The sequence below is a fragment of the Caretta caretta genome, chromosome 8 (assembly GCF_965140235.1).
Source record: "Caretta caretta isolate rCarCar2 chromosome 8, rCarCar1.hap1, whole genome shotgun sequence".
NCBI classification, from domain to species: domain Eukaryota; kingdom Metazoa; phylum Chordata; order Testudines; family Cheloniidae; genus Caretta; species Caretta caretta.
Window position 1 is genome coordinate 44,284,107 of NC_134213.1, and position 23,757 is coordinate 44,307,863.

At 53.3% G+C, this 23,757-nt stretch overlaps 1 protein-coding gene across 1 annotated transcript in view; it reads right to left on the reverse strand.

Moving 5' to 3' along the window:
- Positions 1-732: 732 nt before the first annotated feature.
- Positions 733-23,757, reverse strand: part of CRIP2 (cysteine rich protein 2) — a 58,480-nt gene continuing 35,455 nt past the window's right edge. The window contains 7 exon segments of the mRNA XM_048862432.2: positions 733-2,836; positions 3,683-3,740; positions 5,527-5,621; positions 7,034-7,102; positions 9,250-9,387; positions 10,124-10,181; positions 20,883-20,977. Of these exon segments, the coding sequence (XP_048718389.1) occupies positions 2,769-2,836; positions 3,683-3,740; positions 5,527-5,621; positions 7,034-7,102; positions 9,250-9,387; positions 10,124-10,181; positions 20,883-20,977 (581 nt within the window). The 3' untranslated portion in view covers positions 733-2,768.

Sequence of the window (23,757 nt, forward strand, 5' to 3'; positions counted from 1 at the left end):
GATTTTAAGACCGTTTCCCATGTACTGAGCTGAAATGGTGCAGAGAATGAGAAGCAGTTAAGAGACAATTCTTGCATATTCCACCTCCAGCAGAAACCCCACTGTACAACACAAGTCCTTCATGTCTCACCCCATCCAGACAGCAGTGTGCTAAGACAGTCGGCTCCATTGAGCTTCTACTAGTCCTCAGGGCCAGATACCAGGGAGAGCAGGATCTGTGAAGGGGGCAGAAGCCCAGGACTCCTGGATTAAAATATCACCCCCCGACCTGTGTGATGCCAGAAACTCTCCAGAACCCAGGGTAGAGCAGGCCGGGATCTCTCACATAACTTGTCAGGCCTCCTTTGCATTATGCTAGCATCACGAGTCCAACTGACATCAACAACCCACTGTGCTAGGCGCTGCAAAGATAGTGTGCGACAGTCCCTGTCCTCAAGAGCGTTTCTAAACAGACGTGAGAAAGGGTGGGAAGGGGAAACTGAGGCACGGAGCGGGAAAGAGTCTTACACAAGGTCACCCAGCTGGAAAGCGGCAGAGCCAGGAATAAACCCCCAGTCGGAGATGCTGCCTCTCCATCACAAAGCAGCTGAGACAGGTAGAGTGCCACTACGTGTCTGCTTTTCCAGGTTGCCCTAGGGGAGCAAAGGATCCTGACTCATCAGTGCTTGATGTGTGTTAAACCCGGGTGACAGACATCAAGGACACATCCCCCACACAGTCAGACCACGCCACTTGTTGTTCAAAACTTTTATTGTCAGCAATAACAGGAAATCAGTTTTACTGGCTTGCTTCAGGTGCATTCTGGTTGGCCTGTACCTGGTGGGAGCACAGCAGCTGGCCCTGCAGGTCATGTTAGCCTAGGGTGATGGGCCAGGCTAGAGGCAGAGTGCAAGCTCCGTAGGTTTGCTCTCAATTCCCACTTAGGGGGTCAGTGCGAATGGCCAGTGCAGTGATCTGGGGGGTGACCTGGGGAGTGCACACCATTCACCGAAGCAGAAAGCACATTTCTATCCACTTATAAATAGACTAAAAAACAAACACACACCATGAACAGTCTCCTCCGCGTGGGCGAAGGTGGGAACCCTGCACACTTCACACCACTCAGCCAACTTCCAGCCATTGTTCCAACACCCCCTGACTCTCCCACCAGCCCCTCCCAGCCCATTCCCTCACCAGGGCCATAGTGTGCTGTATGGCACAGACAAAGGGACCTGCGCTCCCTCCTCCAACACGGGGTAGGGCCATGGACTCAGACCCTAACATTTATCTCCCTCCCCTGCAGGGCCCATGTCACAGGGACCCTCCCATGGTCTTGGATACAGCGCACTGCGAAGTTCAGTGTCACTGGCGGTGCAGGCTGGGGTACATGTGCTCCCACAGCAGCACCCTCAGCTCCCAGGCCAAACTCAGCACCCCAGCTAACACATTTGGGATCACACAGATTGACCACCCCTTGCAGCAAAGTGCGGAGAAGCAGCTGTTTAGGCAGTCCCGAGGGTGCACTAAGTTGCTCGCAGCTGTTGGGAATGGGCATGCAGTGTACATACTAGGGGCTGGCATCACACATGTACATCCCAGCTGTTCCCAGAGTCCGAGCTCCCAATTCTGCCACCTGCTGCAGAGAACAAGGCAGGCGGGTGGGATTCAGGGCCAAGGAGGCACTAGCCCTGAGCAACACGGCAGAGAGCACAGATACCAGAAACAGGACGCCCATGCTCATCAGCACAAGGCCGGCGTGGTCACCTACAGTAGGACTGAAAGGAATATAGGCCATATGGCCTCATAACCCACCAGTAGCTAGGATGCTGTGCCCTGGCTCTGCCCATGGCTCCAGGCAAGGACGTGAGCAGGAGGGCAGCTACATGGTGTGTGCACAGAGCTCGCAGACTGAGGGCACAATGGAGCCCAAAGCCATTTAACTGGGCTTGAAGAGAACGCCTGCCTATGGAACGACTCCCGCACTTAACACAACTGTTTCTGAGGTGCAAGACTGCCATCCTACACAGCCAATGGGCCATTTGTTCCTGACTGGCCTCCCCAGAATGCCAGCAGCCATTGGGCCTAGGGCAGACCCAGCTGGAGGGCTGGCAGGCCATGGGACCATTTGCTCAAGGCTGGGCGACTCATGGGAGGGACACAAAGTGGGGAACCGTGACCTCCCCACGTGACTCCTCCCCGCCCCCTCCCCATACCATGTTACCAGGGGTGGGGGGCAGAAAGAGGAGAGGGGCTCTGTCCTCCTGCTGCAACAGGAACCGCAGTGGTGAAAGGAGCTGCTGTTAGATATGGATGAGCTGGGACTGAGCTTGCCCCAGCCTGCAGTGCAGCATGCGCCTGCACTGGCTGCACATCATCCAGGGCTTGCCAACGGGCTCACTTGGAGGGGGCTACCATGAACTGCGATGCCAGGTGCATACCAGTCATGCCCAGGAAGCCTCCATCCCATGGCTGGCAGAGGGCCTGGGGGATAAGGAACCCCACGGGAGAGCTCAGGAGAGTCAGGCACATTGGGAGCGACCAGAGACACTTTCTACTTCTGTCTTTAACATCAAAGCTTATATTATATTATAAAATCCAGAGGGCAGGGCCGCCCCACCCAGAATATAAACAGCAGGGAGCACAGCTCTGTAGCCAGCCAGGCTCAGGGCTGCTCCAGCGCATGGCTTGGCCATCCTGGAACTAAGCTACTTCTACAGAGGGGAGCGGAGGAAAGAGGGAGCAGTGTGAGTGGCCTGTGGCAGGCGGGCAGGAGAGAGGCAGAGAGCTCCTTAGGGCTGGTCCTTTGCATCAGGGTCTTTATCGTAGATGTAACTTCCAACAGCTCCAGTGTTCACTCCTGCAACAGAGAAAGAGCCCCACGTAAGGGCAGGGCCAGGAGAGCCAGGCAGGGTGCTGAGCACAGATACCTCTCCTTAGCCTGGGGGCTGCACAGAGCCCCAGCCAATACGGCTGTGGAGAAACGGAAGGGGAAGGTCAGAAAAGGGACGGAGGGTGAGTGGAAGGCCAAGAGCCTGGCCATCCCTGCCTGGGATCTAGTAACGTGAGCAGCTTGCCCTCCCACATTAGGGAACTATGCCCCATAGCCGAGGACTCACCGCTCCATGAGCTGGGAGCGTAGGGAACCCAAGTGGGGAGCAGTTAGTCAGAAAGGGCCAATGGAAAAGTGGGGGGCTGAGCAGTAGGGGAAATATTTGCATAAGGGCCCTCGCCAAGGAGTCAGAGGATCCTCGCCCAGCTGAGCCCCGTGCACCCCCTGGCCCCTAGAGGGAGCTAGGGGACTGTGCTCAATCTGTGTTCTGCTGGCCTGGTTCCAAAATGCAGCAAGCCTCCCGTTTCATCCATGGGCCCCACAACACTTCCCCTGTCCTGGGCAAAGGCTGTAGCACAGTTAGCAAGGGACTGCCCTCCCTCTTGGAGCCTCTGGGTGTACTGGGGCACCTGGCGTACCCCCCTGGGCTATCTGCTCCGGGGCCCTACAAACCAATAGATGGCACGGCCAGCTGGGGGGAGGGTGCGCGGGTCTTACAAATGGAAGAATATCCTGCAGAGGCAGCAGGCCCAGTCACTGCTGCCCCATGGCTCCCTCCCCCTCCCTACACTCCAACCTACCTCTCCCTCCCACGCCCCCATTCTGGCCTCTGGACACTTCCCGCCCACCTCCAGTTCTGTGCAGCACACTCACCCTTTGGCCCAAAGAGGATCCCGTAGCAGGGCTTGTGGCAGTACGGCTGCCCATCGTGCTGCGAGGGGTCAAAGCAAGACACACATCAGTGCCATCCCAACCCAAGAGATGCAGGAGAACATGATGCAGATGGCCGCTCACCCATGCCTCTCCCCGGGGCACAGCCTTGCCATGGCAGCACAGTGGGGGTGGGCTCCCCAGCATCCCACCCCAACTGCACAGGACTCCTGGAGAGACATGGTTTGATTTCCATTGCCCTGAAGCTCCCAACGTGGCTGGTTTGCTACTACAGCCCTGGCCTCCCGACAGCGCCGCCAATGGCCCCAGGCCTGGGCTGCTGTCTCCCTGCTAGCTCAGCACTTGCTCTGCCCGTCTGCCCCTGGAACCTGCCCTCCGTGGCATAGACAGTCCCGCACGCATGGAGCACAGACTCCATCTCACTGATGTCCTGCATCACTTGGATCCACAGAGCCCTTTGTGCTGCGAGCGGCCCAGCAGCGCTGAGCAATGGGAACCTCCCCGAGGTGTCTGCACTCGCCTTCCAGCAGCCAGGGCTGCCCCCAGCCAACAGCCCCAGCTTTTCATTTAAGTCCAGTCTGTCCTCTGGTGGGCATGCCTGGGATCACTGGAGCACGTGATGGCAGGAGAGGTGCTCAGCTCACAAATGTGGGGAGTGCTCCCCAGCCCTGGGATGAGATTACGGGGTGCAGCTATTCCCATGAGACCTTCACTGGGGGGGGGGGGGGTCAGAACGTCATGGGATCAGAACATCACAGGGCTCTGTCCTGCCCCTGCTGCAGCCATTGCTACATGGCCATGTAGGCCACGAGCATTTTCCACCCACTGCACACAGGTGTCCGTCCAGCACAGGCCAGGCCCTTTGTGCAGCCCTCCCCTACAGTGTTGCAGGGCCAGAAATGCTGCCTGACTGCAGCATCCTCCCAGGAGAGAGGCCAAGGCCTCAGACCTGTCGGAGCAGGAGCAGTCGGGGGCAGAAGGGGCCTGCAGTCGTGGCTGGAGTCTGAATGCAGGCAGTGATGGGAGTCTGAAGCTCCAGCAACAATGGCGAGGCATAGAGATAAAACAGCGCTAGAGGCCCAGGACTGCTCCCAGCAGCCCCACACTCCACTCTCACTGCACCTAGCGCACGGGAGACGCCACGACAGATCAGCTCTGGGGGAACGGAACTGCTACAGTACATCTTTTTTCCCTTTACACTGCACGAGCCCAGGCCTGGCTGTTGGCATGCAGGATTTTGGGTACTGGCCTGGGTCTGCACCTGGACTCCTCAAACCACCAGACAATTAGCCAGCCAGGGTATGCTCAGATGACTGACTCTGCCTCAGGGGTCCCTGGTGATCCCCAGGCGCAGGTAACAAGCACCAAGGACCGGGGAGAGATCACAGGCGGAAAAGCCATTGGCCAAGCTGGGCGAGAAGCAGGGGGCTGTGCCCAGCTGAGCAGCAGGGGTGTGAAATGAGGTGGGAGGGTCAGATGGGATGCTAGCCAGGGGTGCAAGGACGCTCTCTGCTCCAGAGCTGAGGCCAGCTCCCCCAACATATCCCTTCCTCTTGTCTGGGTGGGTCACACCAGGCTTCCTGGGATCACAGCTGGGTGCAGCCCAACTCCAGACACTGCCCCCCCAGGGCACGGGCCATCACTGCTGTAAAGGCAGCAATCGGGAGAGGGGCAGGGGAACGAAACATCCAGTCCAGGGGTCGTACCCCATCCCTCGCTAGGCCCAACGTGCACATGCACCAGTGTGAGGGGAAGGAGGTGGTGGCAAAAGCCTGCACCAGAGCACACATGGGGCAATCAGATCACAGCATGTGCTCAGTCCTTACCTCCGCGTGGCCGCCAGGGGTCAGAGTCTTGCTGCAGCGCTCGCAGCGCAGGCAGGGGCGGTGCCAGTCCTTCCCCAGTGAAGTCACCTTCTCGGCTGGAGCAGAGACAAGAAGGGACATATTCCAGTGGGAGCTCTTCGTTCCCTGCCTTGGCTTGACCACGTCCAAGCGGGGGTTCCACAGCGTCAGCTCACCCCCTGGCAGCAATCCACACAGCTACAGGCAGGCTGAGACCACCCCGCTGGGGCAGCCCAAGGGATTGTGGGTAATCTCGCAGATGTCCCAGTTGGCCACACTAGGGGAGCCTTTGCCTGAGAACTGCCCCTTCCTAGCCATGGGGCAAGAGAGCCTCAGCGCTCACACACCGCTCCCACAGCTGCCAGGCTCCTAGCCCCTTAGCCCTGCTGCCCAAAGAGCCAGTGTCTGGGTCAAGCCAAGAGGGAAACCTGCTGGCAGCAGTGCGACAGCTGAGCCAGCCTGCTCTTGAATCAGGCCTCCAGCAGCGAGAGGCTGCACAACACCCTCTCCACAGGCAGGCTTTGCTCTTGGAGAGCTGACGTGTTACTTGCATCCCATAAAACCTTTGCAAAGAGCTGCTTAGACCTTTACTGAAGGGTCTTTTCCTTCTCCCTTGAGGGAGTCAGCTGCACCCATATCCTGACATGCTGCTGAGCATGTTACTGAGCCTTAATGAAAGCTGTCTCCTACCCAACCACAGCAGCAGCAAAGAGGTAAAATCAGCTCTCGGAAGTGACAGCTCCAGCGCCTCCCGGGGACCATGTAAATATTAATCTAGGTAACAAAAGAGCCAAATTCCCTGCTGGCAGAATGTCACTGACTTCAGAGAATGTAGCCCAAACCTTTGTAACATTAGTGGGAGTCATGAGATGGCGCTCTCACAAACAGCCTTACAAATTCTGCGTGGGTGACCGGATGAGCATGTGTGTGTTGGAGACATGCCTATTGTTAGTTGTGGTGCAATTCCACTTAGAAGGTAAACATGTTACTACCTGTACAATCTGTTCCTCTACCTACAGTGTTGCATCAATTTAGGTAAAAATGTGATTTTAGACTCGCCCAGACCTAGCCTCCCAGATACCTCCTCCCCAAAGGCCCCACAACCCCCTCCGCTGAAGCAGTCACATCCTCCAGGCCCCCCATTTAAGAAGCTGAAACCCTCCTGCAGAGGAAGGACTGCCTTGTGGCTAAGGCTCCCAAGTCTCAGTCCAGTGACCTGGGTTCCACTGCTGGAAGTGCCAAAGATGCTCCATGTGACCTTGGGCAGGTCATATATCCTCTCTGGGCTTCCCAGCAGTAAAACAGGGCTAGTAATCCTTTGTCGGCCATTTCCACTTAGCCGAAGTGCTGCGGGGCAAGGCCTCTCTCTTCCTATGTGTATGTGCAGCACCTAGCCCTGATCTCTGTCAGGAACTTCCCACAGTGCAAACAAGTGACCCTGGGGCATAAGCAGGAAACACTAAGGAAGCCGGCCTGCCCTGGTCCTTACCGAAGTAGACTCTTTTGCCACAGCGCGGGCAGATGTTGGGTTCCCCGGTGAAGGTGGTGACACTGGAGGCTGAAAGACAGGAGAAGAGTTTCTTTAACGCCCTAAAGAAATCAGCTACATGGATCCCACACACACACCAGTGCTACTGCAGCACCCAAGGGACCTCTCTCCAGGTAAATTCAGAGCTCACCATCTCCAGCTGGCAACCAACAATGAACCGTGCCCTTGGAAGGGGGCTTTTGTTCGCTGCAGAAACAACAGGCTAAAGCTACCATTAAAGATCAGAGTCAGGCCAGGTCTACGCTATAAACTTACATCGGTATAACTCTGTCGCTCAGGGTTGTGAAAAATCGATGTAGACAGTGCTATGTCGGCTGCAGAGCTTCTCCCGTTGACAGAGCTATTGCCTCTCATGGAGGTAGATTAACTAAGCTGATGGGAGACGTGCTCCCATTAGTGTAGTAGCATCTTCACCGCAGCGTTTCAAGTGTAGATCTATCCCCAGTTTCTTTAATGAGCATAGGGCCTGCATTAAACAGCGCCCTCCCTTCTGCCCTGAATCCTCCACCAGACGAGATCTCAGCCCATTGGTACACGTCATTATTTGCTTTTGAAAGTGGCGTGGGGGAGGTAGCTCATCGGTGACTGAGTGATGGCTCTGGTGCAAAGAAAATAGCATACAGTCATGGTCATTTCTGCTAAGCAGATTAGGTTGGGTGGAACATGAACATGGAGATAACACTCCCAGAGCTAACAAGCCGGGGGGGGGGGGGTTGCAACATGGGAGATGCACAGCTAGGGATGGCAGGGAGAGAGACAGAGCAGTGTGCAAGGGGAGAAAGGCCTAGGGCTGGTGAAAGATGTGGAGGGGCAGACGCACAACAAGGGGAAGGGGAGCACCCCAAGGGCAGAGGGTGAGAAAGTTCAGACAGGAGCTCCTCACAATGCTCTTTAATCCCCGAGGGTATGTCTTCACTGCAGTTAGACTGAGCAAGAAACAACACTCGAGCAACACACAGCATCAGGTTAGCAGATGATGAGCTGTGCTAATGCAAGCGGCAGCCTGTACCCCCAAGAGGCCAGCCACTTGAACTCTAGTTCAAGCCCCACTACACTCAGGTTAAGGGTTTGTGCATGTGGACGAAGCTTGAGTTACGGGCAACACTCGAGTGAACTTTGCAGTGAAGACATAGGCCTTCAAGGGCACCTGGGAGAATTCTGCGGGAGCAAACCCAGTGACGCACTTTAGCTTTCAGAGCTGGCAGGCAGGCCAAGGGTGGGTGAATCTACACTGGGGACATGCACTGGCAACAGCCAGGCTACCCCCATGCGACGACTCTGCTTTATAAGCATCTCAGCAGCAGCCAGAGCAGACGAGCTCTCAGCAGGTCTATGAGCCAGCTCACTCTAAGGGGTTTCACTCTGGAACTGGTTTGGTGCCAGTCTGGATGTGGACAAGCTGATATAGTTCTGACAGTCCTACTGTTACTATCCCATAGTGCCTTCTGAGCTATCCCCGGAACACACTGCTTCTGGGAGCTGTGCCAGGAACTGTGGGGTAAGTACCCAAAGGGCACCGCATCAGAAACAGCTTCAACCAGGGCTACCACAGGGCAATCCTGCAAGGGCTCTTTCAGCAGCTCAGCAAGGACACACATGCTCCGTGGGCTCAAACCTGCTCAACCCCCTGCTATAGCACCCACTCAGCCCTCAGGGGTTGTGTCAGTGGGGACATATGGCCTAGTCCCTGCAAAGACCCCCACCAGAGCGTAATCAGGTCCACTGTACCATCATCCAGGCCATGGTGTGGACCCACATGCACCTGAATGCAGGCTGCAGCAGCTCCTGTCTGGAGTGACACGGTCCTTCTGGAGAGTCCCACAGCAACACGTGCACCGTGTGCTATGGGTGCCCCCTAGTGGTCATTCCAATCAGCGCATGCAAAGCAAGAGGGAGCACCCAGAATCGCTTCAGTGCCCTCATTCCACTCACAGTGGAGCTTCACTGTCGCTGCGCTAAGTCCCTGGCCACGCAGCAGCTAGTGGCACATGTGCAGGTCTGAACCAGGGCCATGAAGTCTTAGCTGCCGTCCCCACCCAGCCCTCCCTTGCCTCATCTTCCCCCTTGCCGGAGCTCCCCGGTCAGCTGGTGAGGTTCTCACAGCAGAGTGCAGTTCCATGCTGGCTTTCCAGCCTATTTCCCACTTCGGCACTCACCTCTGCTGGGCCCCTTCGGTGGGCCACTGACTTTCTTCTCTTCTACCTTCGGAACATGCTCAATGGGCCCAGAAGCCGGCTGCTCTTCCATCTGAGGCTTCTCATAGATATAGGAGCCAGCTCCACCGATATTCACACCTGCAATGGGAGTATCAGCATTTGAGGCTGTTGGATCCAAGATGCCCTTCTGGTCTTTCCACCTCTCCCACAGGGCCATTACGAAAGGCAAGCCTTGGCCAGTCTGCACTCCCAGCTCCGGCTGGAGCTGCCAGTCTCTCCAGCACTCCTGCTCTGCCGGCCCAGGGACATGCCCTGCCAGATGTGCTCTCACCGTACCTTTCCCGAGATGTACAGCTGGGAAGGGGGCATGTCTGCAGCCTCCTACAAATGGCCTCCTGTCCACAAGCTGGAGGTAGTCACCACCACAGCTCTACCCCACATGGCTCTCTCCTGGGACTGTTTTACCTCCTGGGAGGCAAAGCTGTCTGAGCGACCAGCCCTCCCTGTGGTTTGCAGGGGAGCTGTCATGACTTCTCCCCTGAAACATCTAACCTCCAGCTCTGTGAAGAGCAAGTTCCACTGAACTCACTGCCGATCTGGAGCCACTCAGTGTGGGGTTTGGGGCTGTGAAGTGCTAAGATGGTGGCTCTTTGGATTCCCCTGGAGGAATCCCTCACACAGCTTTGGCCTGTGCTGTCCTGAGTCTGGGGCAGTTGTCAGGGCCCTAAACTCTTCTGTTAAAACCTAGGATAGGATAAATGCTCTGAATAGCTGCATGAATCACTGCAGCCCTGAAAATGGGCAGCATTCATCTTTCTGCCTCTGGACGTCCATTTCTCATACCAAGGGGAGGCTGGTCAGGAGGCAGACTTACCTTTTGGACCAAACAATGTTGCATAACATGGCTTGTGGCAGAAGGGCTTCCCGTCATGCTGAGGGAGAGAGAGAGAAGGGGCGTTAGGAATAGAGGTTAGCAGGGGCTTTTCCCCTGGCATCTCTAGTGACAGACACCAAATCCCTGGGACACACTAGCTGCAATACCAGGCATTACTGAGGGGCAGGAGCTTACGTTCATTAAGTGTCTGTAAAATATACATGAAGAGACAAAAAGGGAATGAATTTGTAAACCAACATTGAGGGAGTCCTGTTACACATACTAGTCAAACAGTTTACACAGACAGGCAGAGCATTCTGGGAAAGAGGAGGGAACGTCACAGCAAGATGTACTGCACTCTACCTCTTACGTACAGCGTTCCTCACAAAAGACCTCCAGCCCTGCCCAAGAACACCTCCCATAGCCCACCATTAGCTTCATCTAGAGCAGGGGTGGGCAATCTACGGCCTGCAGGCCGTATCTAGCCTGCCAGTTGATTTAATCCATCCCTCAAGCTCCTGCTGGGGAGCAGGGTCTGGGGCTTGTCCCACTCCCACGCTCCAGCTGGGGAGCGGGGTCAGCAGCTGGCTCCACGCGCGCCTGCCACAGCTCCGCACAGTTCCTGGAAGCGGCGGCATGTCCCCTCTCCGGCTTCTATGTTTAGGGGCAGCCAGGGCGCTCCACCCGCTGCCCCCACCCAAAGCACTGCCCCCGCAGCTCCCATTGGCCGGGAACTGTGGCCAATGGGAGCTGCAGGGGTGGCACCGGTGGACAGGACAGAGCGCTGAGCCACCTGGCTGCACCTCCATGTAGGACCCGGAGGGGGGACATGCCGCTGCTTCCGGGAGCTGCTTGAGGTAAGCGCTGCCGGAGCCTGCACCCCTGAGACCCTCCCATGCCCCAACCCCAGCCCTGATCCCCCTGCCACCCTCCGAACCCCTCGATCCCAGCCCAGAGCACCCTTCCACACCCCAAACCCATCAGCCCCAGCCCCACCCCAGAGCCTGCACCTCCAGCCAGAGCCCTCACCCTCCCCACCCTAACCCCCTGCCCCAGCCCGGAGCCCCCTCCTGCGCCCTGAACTCATTTCTGGCTCACCCCAGAGCCCGCACCACCAACCAGAGAACCTCACTCCCTCCTGCACCCCAACCCCAATTTCGTGAGTATTCATGGCCCGCCATACAATTTCCATACCCAGATGTGGCCCTCGGGCCAAAAAGTTTGCCCACCCCTGATCTACAGTAATATCAATAGCCCACCGGCTTTCCGTTCTGATAGCCCAGCAGTTACAGCACTATCCTGGGACCTGAGACACCCAGGTTCAATTCCTGCCCTGCCCCAGACTCCCTGCATGACCTTGGGCTAGTCACTTTTTGCCTTAGTTTCTCATCTGTTCAATGGGAAAACAGCACTGCCCTGCCTCACCGGGTAGTTGTGAGGAAAAAAGCATTGAAGACTGAGGTGCTCAGATACTGTGGTGACAGAGGGGACCTTGCAAGGCTCTAGATAGATTTCTCAGGTTTACATCCCCCTGTCTGCGGTGAGCATATGACGGTCACCACACTGGAGGACTGAACCACAGAAATCCAGAGCTGGAAGCATGAACGGGTACAGCTTGAGCTCAAGAACCAAGCCCCTGTCGCTGAGGGCTGTTACAGAGTAATATCCTGTGTAGATCAACACTGAGAGGGATCCATAACACAAACTCACCACTGGTAACACGTACAGACCCAGAGATGGCTCGCCCCGCCCCCCGTGCTGGAATTGTGGAGCCCCACTCCAGTGAATCAGGGGCCTACCACAAAGCACTAACTGAACCAAATGTAACTCAGCTGTCACTAGCACCTTGTGCCCTCCTTCAGGTATCTCAGGGCTACACACAGCTGAATCCAGAGCCGAGCACAGCATCCATTTCAATAACTAACACTCTAAATACACAGCCCCGGGCGTTCACTTCTGTGAATATTCTGGGGGTTTCATGTTTATGTATCTCCCAAAGGAATTCAATTATCCCATAAAATAACCACATGAGAGAGAGGGCACATCAGAACTCACGGGCAGTTCAGCTCAGCGGGCTCTCAGAGCTGAAACTCTGAAACATGACACAAGGATCCGGTAACATACGATTTTGCTTTTTAACGTATTCTGCGGATTGGACTTCCCTTGTTTATATGCTTATTTTGGGGGATTATTTAATGTCTTGGGAGCCACACATCCTGGCGAGACCAGACCATTTATTTTAAGTGATTTCCATCTACTGTGAAGTTCAGATTGCATTATTACTATAATACTTTTAGACTTGGACATGGGCAGTTTGTATATATAAACAGAGGTCAGATTTTCAAGCTTTGGTGCTTAAAAGTGACACCCCTAAATCCATACATAGACCCCTAACTAATTGGTCCAATTATCAGCAGTCAGAATGTCCATAGCTCCAGCTCTCTGTTTTGAATTTGGTCACCCTTTGTTGTGCAGCCCGTGGAGCTGCAACATAGCTTCATTTTTCGGTGCTCATCTGTCTTAATTGATTTTGGGGTATTTTAATTTCCAACTGGTCAGTTTCGTCACACCAGGGGATATTTCCAAATGCATTTCTTTTGAAACAAACACAAAGAAAACCAATGAACGATTCAGCTGAAAACGTCAAAGGTTAAAAAAAAAAGTCCTGTTTGAAAACGTATGGAATGAAAACCCCTCCCAAAATCTCTGAAATTCCCAGTGATCGTTACCATGAGCTGGAAGCATGAACGGGTACAGCTTGAGCTCAAGAACCAAGCCCCTGTCGCTGAGGGCTGTTACGAAGGCTCAGATGGAGCAGAGGGGGCCAGTCCATTTAAAACAAACAAACAAAACCTCCTTTCTAAATAGCTTTTCTGCAACATGGCGGCACGTGCAGGGGGAAGGACTGGATAAGGTATTATCAGCCTGCATTTGACACCATGAATAACTCACTCGTGCATAACGCATCCATCCCGAATCATATCAATAAACCCCTTTATACATGCCATTCTCCTGCTGCTGCCCTCATTCCCCCCATCTCCACTCTGCACCCCAGTCTCACTAGCAAGACAAAGGGAGAACATCTCCAGGAAGCCATAATACCATTCCCTCCTCGGGTCCCTCCCCAGGCATGGTTGCTATGGTGCTTGCCTCATCAGAGCCATTATCTGCTCACATTATCGAACAGGGGCGGATTGCTTAGAGGAAAAGCAGTTTTCTCTCTGGACAGAGTGATAAGGAGCAAGAGTTTTCCCCCCTTATGTCATGCCCTTATCACGAGGACTGGAGCATGTGCACTGCCATTGATTGGAGGGGCAGGGTGGGACAGGGGCTGGGACAGCCAGCAGGCAGGAGAGAATGTTATTCCAGCTCCCAGCAGCAGTTTCCCACCAACCAGTGGGAAGTGAGTCAAAGAAAAGAGAGAGTATTTGTGGGCTCTGGCAGCTGGTCTCTGCGAGGGCTGGGATGCTGAGCACACACCGCTCCGCAAAAAGCCAAAAAGGAAGTCAACTGGCCATGTGTCTGTCTCCTTGGTAAATGTGGAATGCATCCCCAGGGGCTGAATTTGCTGCCTCCCATGCAGTACACTGGAAGGCCTGGGCCCATCCAGATGGGACTCTGGAGAACCAAAGCACATGCCTCTGGGGTGAGTCACCAACAGAAGCGTTCTCCTCCTGCTAGGCACTGGGCACTCTCAGCCTTCCTGGAAGGGGGAGAGCTGCAAGACACTTTGCGTGCCATGTTGCTTTGCTGGTTTAAACGTACCAAGATTTTCCACACATTTCACACCCCAAAAATTGTTCTATTTGCTGCAGCATATCCTGAAACGGAGTAACGAACAAGTCTGACTAGGAGTCAGTGTAGCACGCCAGCTCTGCCAGCAGTGCTCCACACTCCCAACACACCTGTCTTTGACCTGCTGCACCTCCTGCTGTTCCATTCTGCTCCTTACCATCCCCCTGTACTTCACTATTCCATTTCTAAGCCCGTCCCCCCACAGCTTCTCACCAACACGTCTCATGCTGAACTGCATCACCCTCTGCCATTCCAGACTTGGGACCCACTAAGAGCTCTGCCAGTCATCCTCAAGCCTCAGCTACCATACCCTCTCCTGCAGTGGTGCAAGGAGCTGAGATTGACCCCACCCAGCCCCAGGTGGCAGTCACAGAAATGGGCAGGGTCTACACTAGGGAATCCTAAATCGGAGGGGGATGAAGAGCTTGTCTGGACTGGAGCACTCTTCCTCTGATCCCAGACCCGAGACTGAGATACAGATCAAGGACTCCGCAGTAGCCCCGAGCTTTGGTCATGGTGTATATAAAGTAACATAAAAAGACAGCCACAAACATCCCCTGGGCTCTCTGTACCCCAAGCGCTCCCCACCACCAGCCCCATGTCATTGCTGACAAGACCCTCTCCCCCATCTTCCCATTTCAGTGTTCGGATCAAACTCCAAACAGCCAGGAACTTCTCCCAGAAGCCAGTATTCCTAGGTCAGCCCGAGAGCAGGAGCGGCTGCTCTTGGGTCCCTCACTACCTGGAGACTGTTATTCATTGGGCTCAGGTTGTCCTGCTTGAGATCTGGCAGGTTCCTAGGTTTCTAAACAGAGGAGCAGTCAAGAACGAAAGCAAGTGACCAAGAGGTGCGCAGGAAGAACCTGTGCCAGTTTGCCACGCTTTGGGACAATGCAAACCATGCACAGGTACCAGCACGCCATGCATTACTAAGCCCTGCGGGCAGGCCACACTGCATTCTGGGCACTGCACCCCTGACATTGGGAGAGGGGAAAAGCCCGAGCCTTTCCCTCATGGTGCTGAGCCCAGGATCCTCCCTGATGTTGAGGGCATCCAACGATTACACCTCAGATCACATCAAAGCCCTGCCCAGCCTCCCCGCGGGAGCCCCGGCCCATGACAGCCCTGCCCATCCTCCCCATGCGAAGCCCAGCCCACAGCTGGGATCAAGAACTCTCCTCTATGGAGCCTGCCCAGACAGCCCCACCTGTTGCTCCTCATTTCTATTCCACAGTGTTATCACAGATGGGATCCCCTCGCCCTCGAGCGTAGGCAGGTGTGCCTGGGAGCCGCCTTCTCCAGCGCTCCAGGATTGGAGCGGAGTGAAAGACACTCCCATTTGGGTGACCAGATGTCCCTATTTTATAGGGACAGTCCCGATTTTGGGGTCTTTTTCTTATATAGGCTCCTATTACCCCCCACCCCATCCTGATTTTTCACATTTGCTGTCTGGTCGCCCTAACTCCTGTGTCACCCATAATCACTCGCTTCCGGCTTCACTCTCTTGGCTGGGCAGGATGGGCCAGTTGCCAGAGAGCATCTTTCAGTTCAGAGCCCTTGAGGCCAGTGGCCTGTTCTGTCTGTTCCCGCGCCACCTGGATTGAGTGGGGGGACACAGAGCTTCGCACCTCCTCCCCACCTTGCAGGAGCCACAGCCACCCCAGCGTTTGTCTTGACAAGAGGGGCAGAGCATTTCCATGGTGCTCAGACCTGAAGACCCAGCAGGCTACGCGGCAGCTGTCATGTGCCAGGTTTTAGGACCCCCTTCCCCAGTGCCTCCTGCCCTGCACCACCAGGAAGAGACAGTTTCCCCATGGATGCTCCCCCTGTCTAGGGTGACCATACATCCTGTTTTAAGCCCTGTCCTGGCCATCCCGACTTTTTTGACAAACATGGGCATTTGTCCCATTTGCTCTTGCCAACTTGATAAAGAAAAATGGTGTCAAAAAGTGGGGTCCGGAGGAACATGCGGGGTGGCAAGCAGCGATGCCAGCCCTGCGCAGGATCCAGGGAGGCAGAGCTCAGGCAGGCAAGCAGGGCTCGAGTGAGCAGCGACACCAGCCCAGCGTGGGGAGGGAGGCTCAGGTGAGCGGCGCAAGCCAGCCTTGTGCAGGTGGAGGGACAGGCTCAGGTTAGCCCCACGCAGTGTCCCATTTTCCTTTTGGGAAATATGGTCACCCTATCCCCATCTGCAGCCTGGGGAAGCAATGCCACACAGCAGCGGACTTTGTGCACATGGGACTATGCTAGCTCTCTGCTGCCCGGGGGGCCTGGGCAGCACCCCCCTAGTCTAAGGAATATTAACTATGGAGTTATTGCACCTTCCTCTGTGGCATCTTGTGCTGGTCTCTGCCAGAGACAGGAGCCTGGGTTGGGTTGATCTCGAGTCTGTCCCAGTCTGGCCATTCCTATTGTTCCTATAGCCTGCCCCACCCCAGGGCTCGCGGACAAGTGGGCCTGCCAGGCCTCAGGATGGGCCAACGCAGCTTGCCAGCCTACCATCATTGGCACTATCTTGGCTGACCAGCAAGCCCTTTAGGTGGCTCATCAGCTGCAGTGTACATAGCCCAGGACAGGACACCGTTTGCAGTAACACCAAGAGGGACAGCCATGAGAGCAGAGACCAGCCCAGCTTCCAGGGACACAGATCCCCAATTTATACAAAACAGAGACTGAGTGACAGCAGTGGTGATTGTGGGACAGCTAGCTTCCTCTGAGCAGGTGTTTGGCTTAGGCTGAGCCTATTCCCATGCATACCACACCTGGATTCTCAGTGTTCCAGTAAAGTCCTGGCAGATTCGTCCCTGGATCAGGGACACCTGCAGCTCAGACCCTGTGTGCTTTGGCCAGACTTCACTGACTGCGTAAGCCCAAGCACAAAGCTATACCTGGCCTTGGAGAGAGAAAGACCTGCCACCTTTGAGCAAGATGGCATAAACTCTTCCTTTTCCCAGTGCCCTCCAGTCTTCACCTGGAGGGGAGGAAAGGGAAGCCCTCCTGTTCCAGGCATGCCATCTCTGCCACTGCCTCGGGCTGAGGCTGCAGTTTGCCATTCATGGAAGCAGCTAAAGCTGCCTCCTTCCATTTTTATTGTGACACTGGCTTTAGATGGATTGAGCAGAGACATTTGAGAAGGCTGCTTTCTGCTAAGCTCTGCCAGGTCCCCATCAGGGACCCCCAGGCTTCCATGTGCACCTCTGGACACAGACACAGCACACTCAGTTCCCAGCAGCTCCCCCCCCCGCCACCAGCTTTCCAAGATGGGAACACAGGCCAAGAGGAACCATTTTCCGACACAGGCTCTGTTACTCAAGCAGCAGAGCATGGAATCAGACAGATCTTAAAACTGCTACAAACAGGTAAAGTGTCCTGTGAATTCAGTCTTAATATAAAACAGAGTGCCATAAATCTGTCTCCAAGACACAGAACAGCTTGACATAGACCCACGTGCCACTGTTCTCACATCTGCCTGCAGTAGTTGCCACTGCAACATAAGGACTGTAATGACAGCAGATGCTGAAGCACAGAGGAGGAAGCAATAATCACAGTATAGCTCTGTTGGCCTGGGTTCTGTTAGAAACACAAGGAAGAAGCCAATGAGCCAAACCCACTGAGACAGAAATGGGATTGTCAGCCGTCGGGGAGGGGCTCCCAGGCTGCGAGAAGGGAAAACTGAGCGGAAAGACACAAGCTTTGCAACGAACCACTGGCCCTTTATCCTAGTACAAGCTCACAGCAAGACAGAGGGGAAAACCGGCACCATCCGAACTCAGAGACTTCTCTTAGATAGTTCTTCATTGCAGAACCTCTCTGTGCTGTTTGATTCCACAGGAACAAACAAATGGGACCAGCTGGGAAAGCATGCAAGCAGAACAGTGGGAGCAAGGGTAATCCTGACAACGAACAGCTCCCAGTGGCAAAGCTCAGCATAGTATCTGTTACCCAGAGGTCCAGCTCCTCGAGGGCAGAAGGCTACGAGGGCAGTGTCTAGCACCAGCTATGTGCACTGCATGGTGAATTTTCAAAAGTGCCTCAGTGACTTGCAATGGGGCTCACGCTGCTAAGTCAGTTCTGAAGGTCCTCCCATACACCCGCATCTCCTGTGACAAGCAGGGGCAAGATCAAGCAAACCTTGCCTAAAAATGAGGAGGCGACTTTGGGTCCATGAGCAGGGAGAGGACATAATGCAGCAGAAAAGGCCTGGCAGAACCACTGAGCCTCACATGGGTTCCTTTCCCTAACCAGCTGCTGCCCCCAACGGAAACCACATAGCACACGCTAAAAGGGCACTAGGACTGCAGGAGCTTAAGGGAACACCAGGCTCATGTCCAGGGGGCTGACTGGGAGCAGACTGCTGCAAAGGCTGGTGTGTGATAAACTTTAGTGTGCTTTGTATTAGCAAATTGGAGAGCAGAGTAAGCATTCAGCTATTTCCCTGGGCCACCTTTATTGCCCTGAATAGAGGAACAGATTTCTGAGAAGGTAACGGAGGCCCAATTCTACTCCCACTGCAATCACTGGGAGTTTGGCCATTTACTCTGTGGAAGTAGCACCAAAGGACAAACCAAAGGCTGAGGATCTGGCCCAAGGGTCATTGCACAGATGGACAGTTTTCTATTCCAGTTGTCTTGTTAAATGTGTAACTTATTACTATTTAAATTGTTAAATACATACCAGAGATACACAGGAAGTGAAAGTGGCCCAGCCAATGCTACCATGACAACCTTTATTCTTTTAATTGCCTGCTTTTTGGCAATTTTAAAAAAAGGGAAACTGGTTTTAATTTCCCTTTTGTTTTTGCTTTTTAAAAAAGACCCAAACAGAAATTGCCTCTGCTTAGTAGCTTCAGTTCAGATGGGATTGTCTATGCTCTTAGAATTTGTTTAGTTTTAAGTCCCCCCTCAATTTTAGGAAAGATGCCAAGCCTCAGGACAATGTGTGACGAGCTTCAACTCTTCACTGTTTAAGTTATCTGTTTAAATACCTAGTGGTCAGGCTAACAGAGACCAGACTTCAGGGGTGCTGGAACAATTTGTATAGAGGGGTGCCGAGAGCCATTGAACCAAACTGTAAACCACTTTAAGCCAAAGACTGCAGCAGCACCCCCAGCATCCCTAGTTCCAGCTCCTATGCCAGATTTATCACTCTATTATAGCAACTGCAATGGCTGACTGAACTATGCTCCCGTTTCCCAATGGAGTTCTCCTTTCAGCTGAGATCAAGCATGGGAAGGAGGGGAAAATGGGGGTTACAACAGAAATGGTTCTGTTCTGCAACTTTGACTGGCGTGTTCACTACCGTATCAGCAGCATCAAGGTCCAGAAGCCTCACAACGGAGCCCACTTTTACCAGACATCCAGCCCAGTTTCCAGAACCAAGAGATTCAGAAAAGCAGTACAAAACCACCAAGCCTTCTGGGGAGTGTCATCTCCAGCTACACAGCACAGGTTTACATGGAGGCTGTATGTCCTTAGAGGGGAGAATCTGCAGTGTGGCATATAGAAAACCGTCTGCTCCTCTAGGGCCTCCAGTCGACCCCTCCCCATTATACGTCATGACCATGGGTAACCATCCACTCACAGCCCCATTTACCCAACATCTCTATTCAGACCTTCATTCCCCAACAGCCCTCAGAACCCTATTCCATAAATTCCCCTGCTCACTGGTTCCTAAAGGGCTTCTGAAGGGAGTGGAGTCCAAGTGAGAGTTAAACAAGATGATCCTGGCACTGCGCAAGGTCATTCCCCAAAGTTCAGCAGGGCCTTGGTTCTTATCTTTCTCCAAATATTTACATTTGAAAATGAATTCAGATTTTCTTATCCATTAATAGCTGTATGAAGAATGCAAATTGGAAAGCTTCGCATCTCCAACTCCTGCCTCGCCTGCACCCATCTCTGAGAGCTTGGGTAACCCACTCCTTTTCATTTTAACTGGGTGGGGACTCTGCAGACAGGGTTTTCTTTCTATTGCTTTACCATGGCTGGGTGGAGTGCTTTGGAAAGGCTGTGTTTGAACCTGTCTAGCTCAGAGCCAGCACTGCTTGTCTTGGATTTGCCCAGGGCATCTTCCCAAATGCTGATTTGAGTTTGGTGATTGTGCTATCTTCCATTCCTTCCCCAGCAGCTCTCTCACCTTACACACATGGCAGAACGGGCAACATTTAGCCTAGTGAAAACACCTGGGATGATAACTCAGGTAGCATTAGGAGCACTCTGTGCAATGGGAAAGTAAAGGGCTACAAGAGCTTCCCGCTTTCCCAAACGTCCGAAGATCCAGGACCCTCTGAATTAGCAGAGCACAGTGAGGCCTTTACACTCAACTCAATGGCATTCCTCCGTCTGTTTGCAACACAATAACTTTTGAAAATCTCATCCAGGCTGTTCCAAAATTTCAGGGAATGTTTGAGGTACCAATGGGCAGAATCCTACTGGTTTTGGTGAATATCATAAAACCGGAAGAGCCTGTTTTCCACCAACCTAACTTATGATTCTACAAGTTGAGATACAGGGGCGAGGCAGCGACCTCCAGGTCAGGGCACCAGAGAGCCATCACCGCCCGCAGCACCACACAGGCACTTTGTGGGCCTGGTTTGAGTGGAGATCAGGCTGCTACAGGCCCCTCACTCCCTACCCCCCACCCCCAAACCAGGCCTCCCAGCTGGGCAGTGCATCCACATGGGGGGGGGGGGTGAGGAGGTGGCTGAGTGTCCAGCTCTGCCTATGTAAGCAATGAAGCGTGCAACCCTCTAGTATATTATTACAGCCAGTTCTTATCCCCTGAAATGAGACCCGGTTATTGGGGTAATAGCCCTACCCTGTGGGCTTCCTAGCCATCCCAGCAGAAGCAACAGCATCTTCTGACTCTCCATCATCTCAAACTTGAGACCCACTCACATGCTGCTGGGACGTTTTCCCCAACCCAAGGTGGGGCAAATGCATAACTGATGCTCTAATGTTGCTCTTACCTCAGCATGGCCCCCGGGGGTCAGGGTCTTGTTGCAGCGCTCACACTTCAAACAGAACTTGTGCCAGTCCTTGCCTAAAGAGGTCACTTTCTCGGCTGCATGAAAGACAAGAGAAAGAGCAGGGTTAGCCAGCTTGGCTGGAGAGAGAAGGCAAAAAGCAAACATCTGCAGAACAGGGCCCAGCAGTCTCACTCCAAGCTAGAGGGGCAGGATTCAGGTCTGTTGGAGTCTGCATCTAATGCCAATTACTGCTCTTAGCAAACATTACTAAACATACTGACTTTGTCTGCAGCATGAATTAATCACCTTGCTTCTCTTCTCTCCTGTATTATGACCTATTAGGGAAGCCTGACTTATCAGGGAAAGTTAAAGGACAGGACAGGGGAGGAAAAATTCATTGTCTGACTTTCACTCCAAAAGACCCCACAGCTCTCTACCAACTAGACAGAGGCACAGGAATCACTTGGCTCACTAACAAAATGCAGTTAAATTGCTCAGAGTGACACTTCACCATATTGTAAGGTCAGGAAGTGCAGAAGAATCCCTTGTTTGATGGAAGTTTTATTCTGCAAGTATAAATGGTGCTTTACAAAAAACACACAAAAACAAAAGCTCTGCAGGATGAAGTCTACACTCTAGGCAGACTACAATTCCCTGGAGCTAGATTTTAGCCAAGACTCTGGAGTTAACGGCTGATGCTTGTGAAAAGCATCATGGGATCATCAATAACCACAAATGGTCAAGACTTTGGATTTTACGTCTCATCTGTCAGCCTGCTCTTCCTGCATCACAGCCCCCCAGCACCATGGTATGTCCTGGTGAAAGGAGCATCTCCTTACTGAATTGCTGACTCCTGATACATTTCAGTGTAGCTCAGCGCTCCCACCACAACACTGAGCAGACCTGAGCTTATGAGCGAAGATGGGAATTTGCCCCTTTTCCTCCCATCAGCCCAATTCCCAGAGGGACATTCTCTCTGGTGAGAACCTTATATGCATAACTGACAGAGACCTGTGAACAAAGCCCTTTGAGACAGCTGGAGTGAGGAGGGTCTGAGGGCACTGCCAGAGGGCACTGCCTCACAAGTCAGGGGTGGGCCCAGTGTCTCCCCCCCCCCCCACCTCTCTGCAGCACTGAGAGACTGGAGGGAGCTCAGGATCTCCCCATACAAAGGGTAGGTTTGGGGATCAGTCCCGATTGCCTGCTAGTCCCAGAGGATTTTTAAGATGTCTCCAGGAATGCAGCTTCCTGGGAGTCTCCAACTGTTCCAGATTTTCAAGAGAGCTCAGCAATCCATGTTAAAATCGGGTGTCCCAGCAGGAGCTGCTGGGGGCAGAGCACTGCTGAAGGTCTGGCAATTCTGTAGTTGTTTAAATGGAGCTGGGCTCTTTGGAAAAAAATGGCCCCAGCTGTGGGAGGGAGTCCCTTGAGAATCTGGGCGTTGGCGACTATTCCAACCATTTCATAATCTCACTGGCAGGAAGATACAGGCTAAATATCAGAGATGTTCCCTTTTATTTATTGATTCTCTTTATACCTCTTTGTACCGCCCTAAAGATCCCGCTGTTATTCAAATGTTTGTAGTCCATTAGCACTTCCACTCCAACTCAGCCCCTTTTGTCTACACTACACAGCTTTTAGCGACACAGCCATGTCACTAATAAGGGTATATCTACACTGCGAAGTTGTCAATAAAACTTTTGTACTTTCACGGGTACCCCCCCGCCATGAAAGACAGAAGTTTTGCCGACAAGTGGCAACGTGAACGCGGTTTTGTTGGCAGGAGCACTCTCCTGACGACAAAACTAACGGCGCTTGCGAGGCTGGAAGTATTTTGTAGGCAAAAGTGCCGACAAAGAGCGTTTACACACAACTGACTTTTAGCAACAAGGCTGTGTCCAATCCATCCCTAAAGGCCCTGGGTTGTCAGCATTCTTGGAGAAGGAGCTCAGAAAGGAACACAGTCACCTAGGTGTGGTCACATCAGAGCCATATATAGTAAGGGACGATATTAACCACACACTTTGGAAAGCATCTGTGTATTCAGCCTAAAAAAAAAAAAAAAAAAAAAATCACAGTTGCTTGTGCAGTACAGTCACATTACAAGTTCATCTCTCTGACCCTAGGTCGGTCTCTCTATCGCTGCTCCCCAGACTTCTCCCACCTACTGAACAGGAATGGCTTTGATTGTTTATCCCAGATGCACTCGCTTAACCGGGCCAAGTGAAATCTCGTTTTGTGTTTCCTGCCCATACATCTAGTATCTCTCCTCTCCCACTCAGCACACTAAACAAAGATGTTATGTGAGACCAGATCCAGCAGCAACACCGATCTTATCTAGGCTTTGCAAGGTCACCCTTTGCTGTGCCTTCCACAAAGATTAAACATTTCAAACTCTCTCCCCCCAGCCCTGCTGGCTAGAAGGAGCAGAGCTTACTAGAATTTTTCATTATGTGAAGCAAGGATGCCTCTGTGCCTCTGGGCCTCATGAGGGGAAAGCCATGCAGAAGAGGTAGGTTCTGCATTTAGTTTGCATGTGGTAAGGGTGCTGGTCTCTTATGTTGAAAGGCAGCACATTCAAGAGCCTGAGTCCAGGTTCTGGGAAAGTTCTGTGTCTTGTGGAAACGGGGCTCCTCCTGCTTGTTGACTACTTTTCCCCCAAGGGAGCAAGCTGTTGTGCAAGCTCATCACCGCACGGAAGAGTTGGAATTCATATATCCCAAGTCCAGAAGGGACTGTTGTGATCAGCTAATCTGACCTCCTGTAAAATCCAGGCCAGAGACCTGCCCCCAAATCATTTCTAGAGCAGATCTTTTAGAAAAACATCCCGTCTTGACTTTAAAATTGCCATGATAGAGAAAATTATCCCAATGGT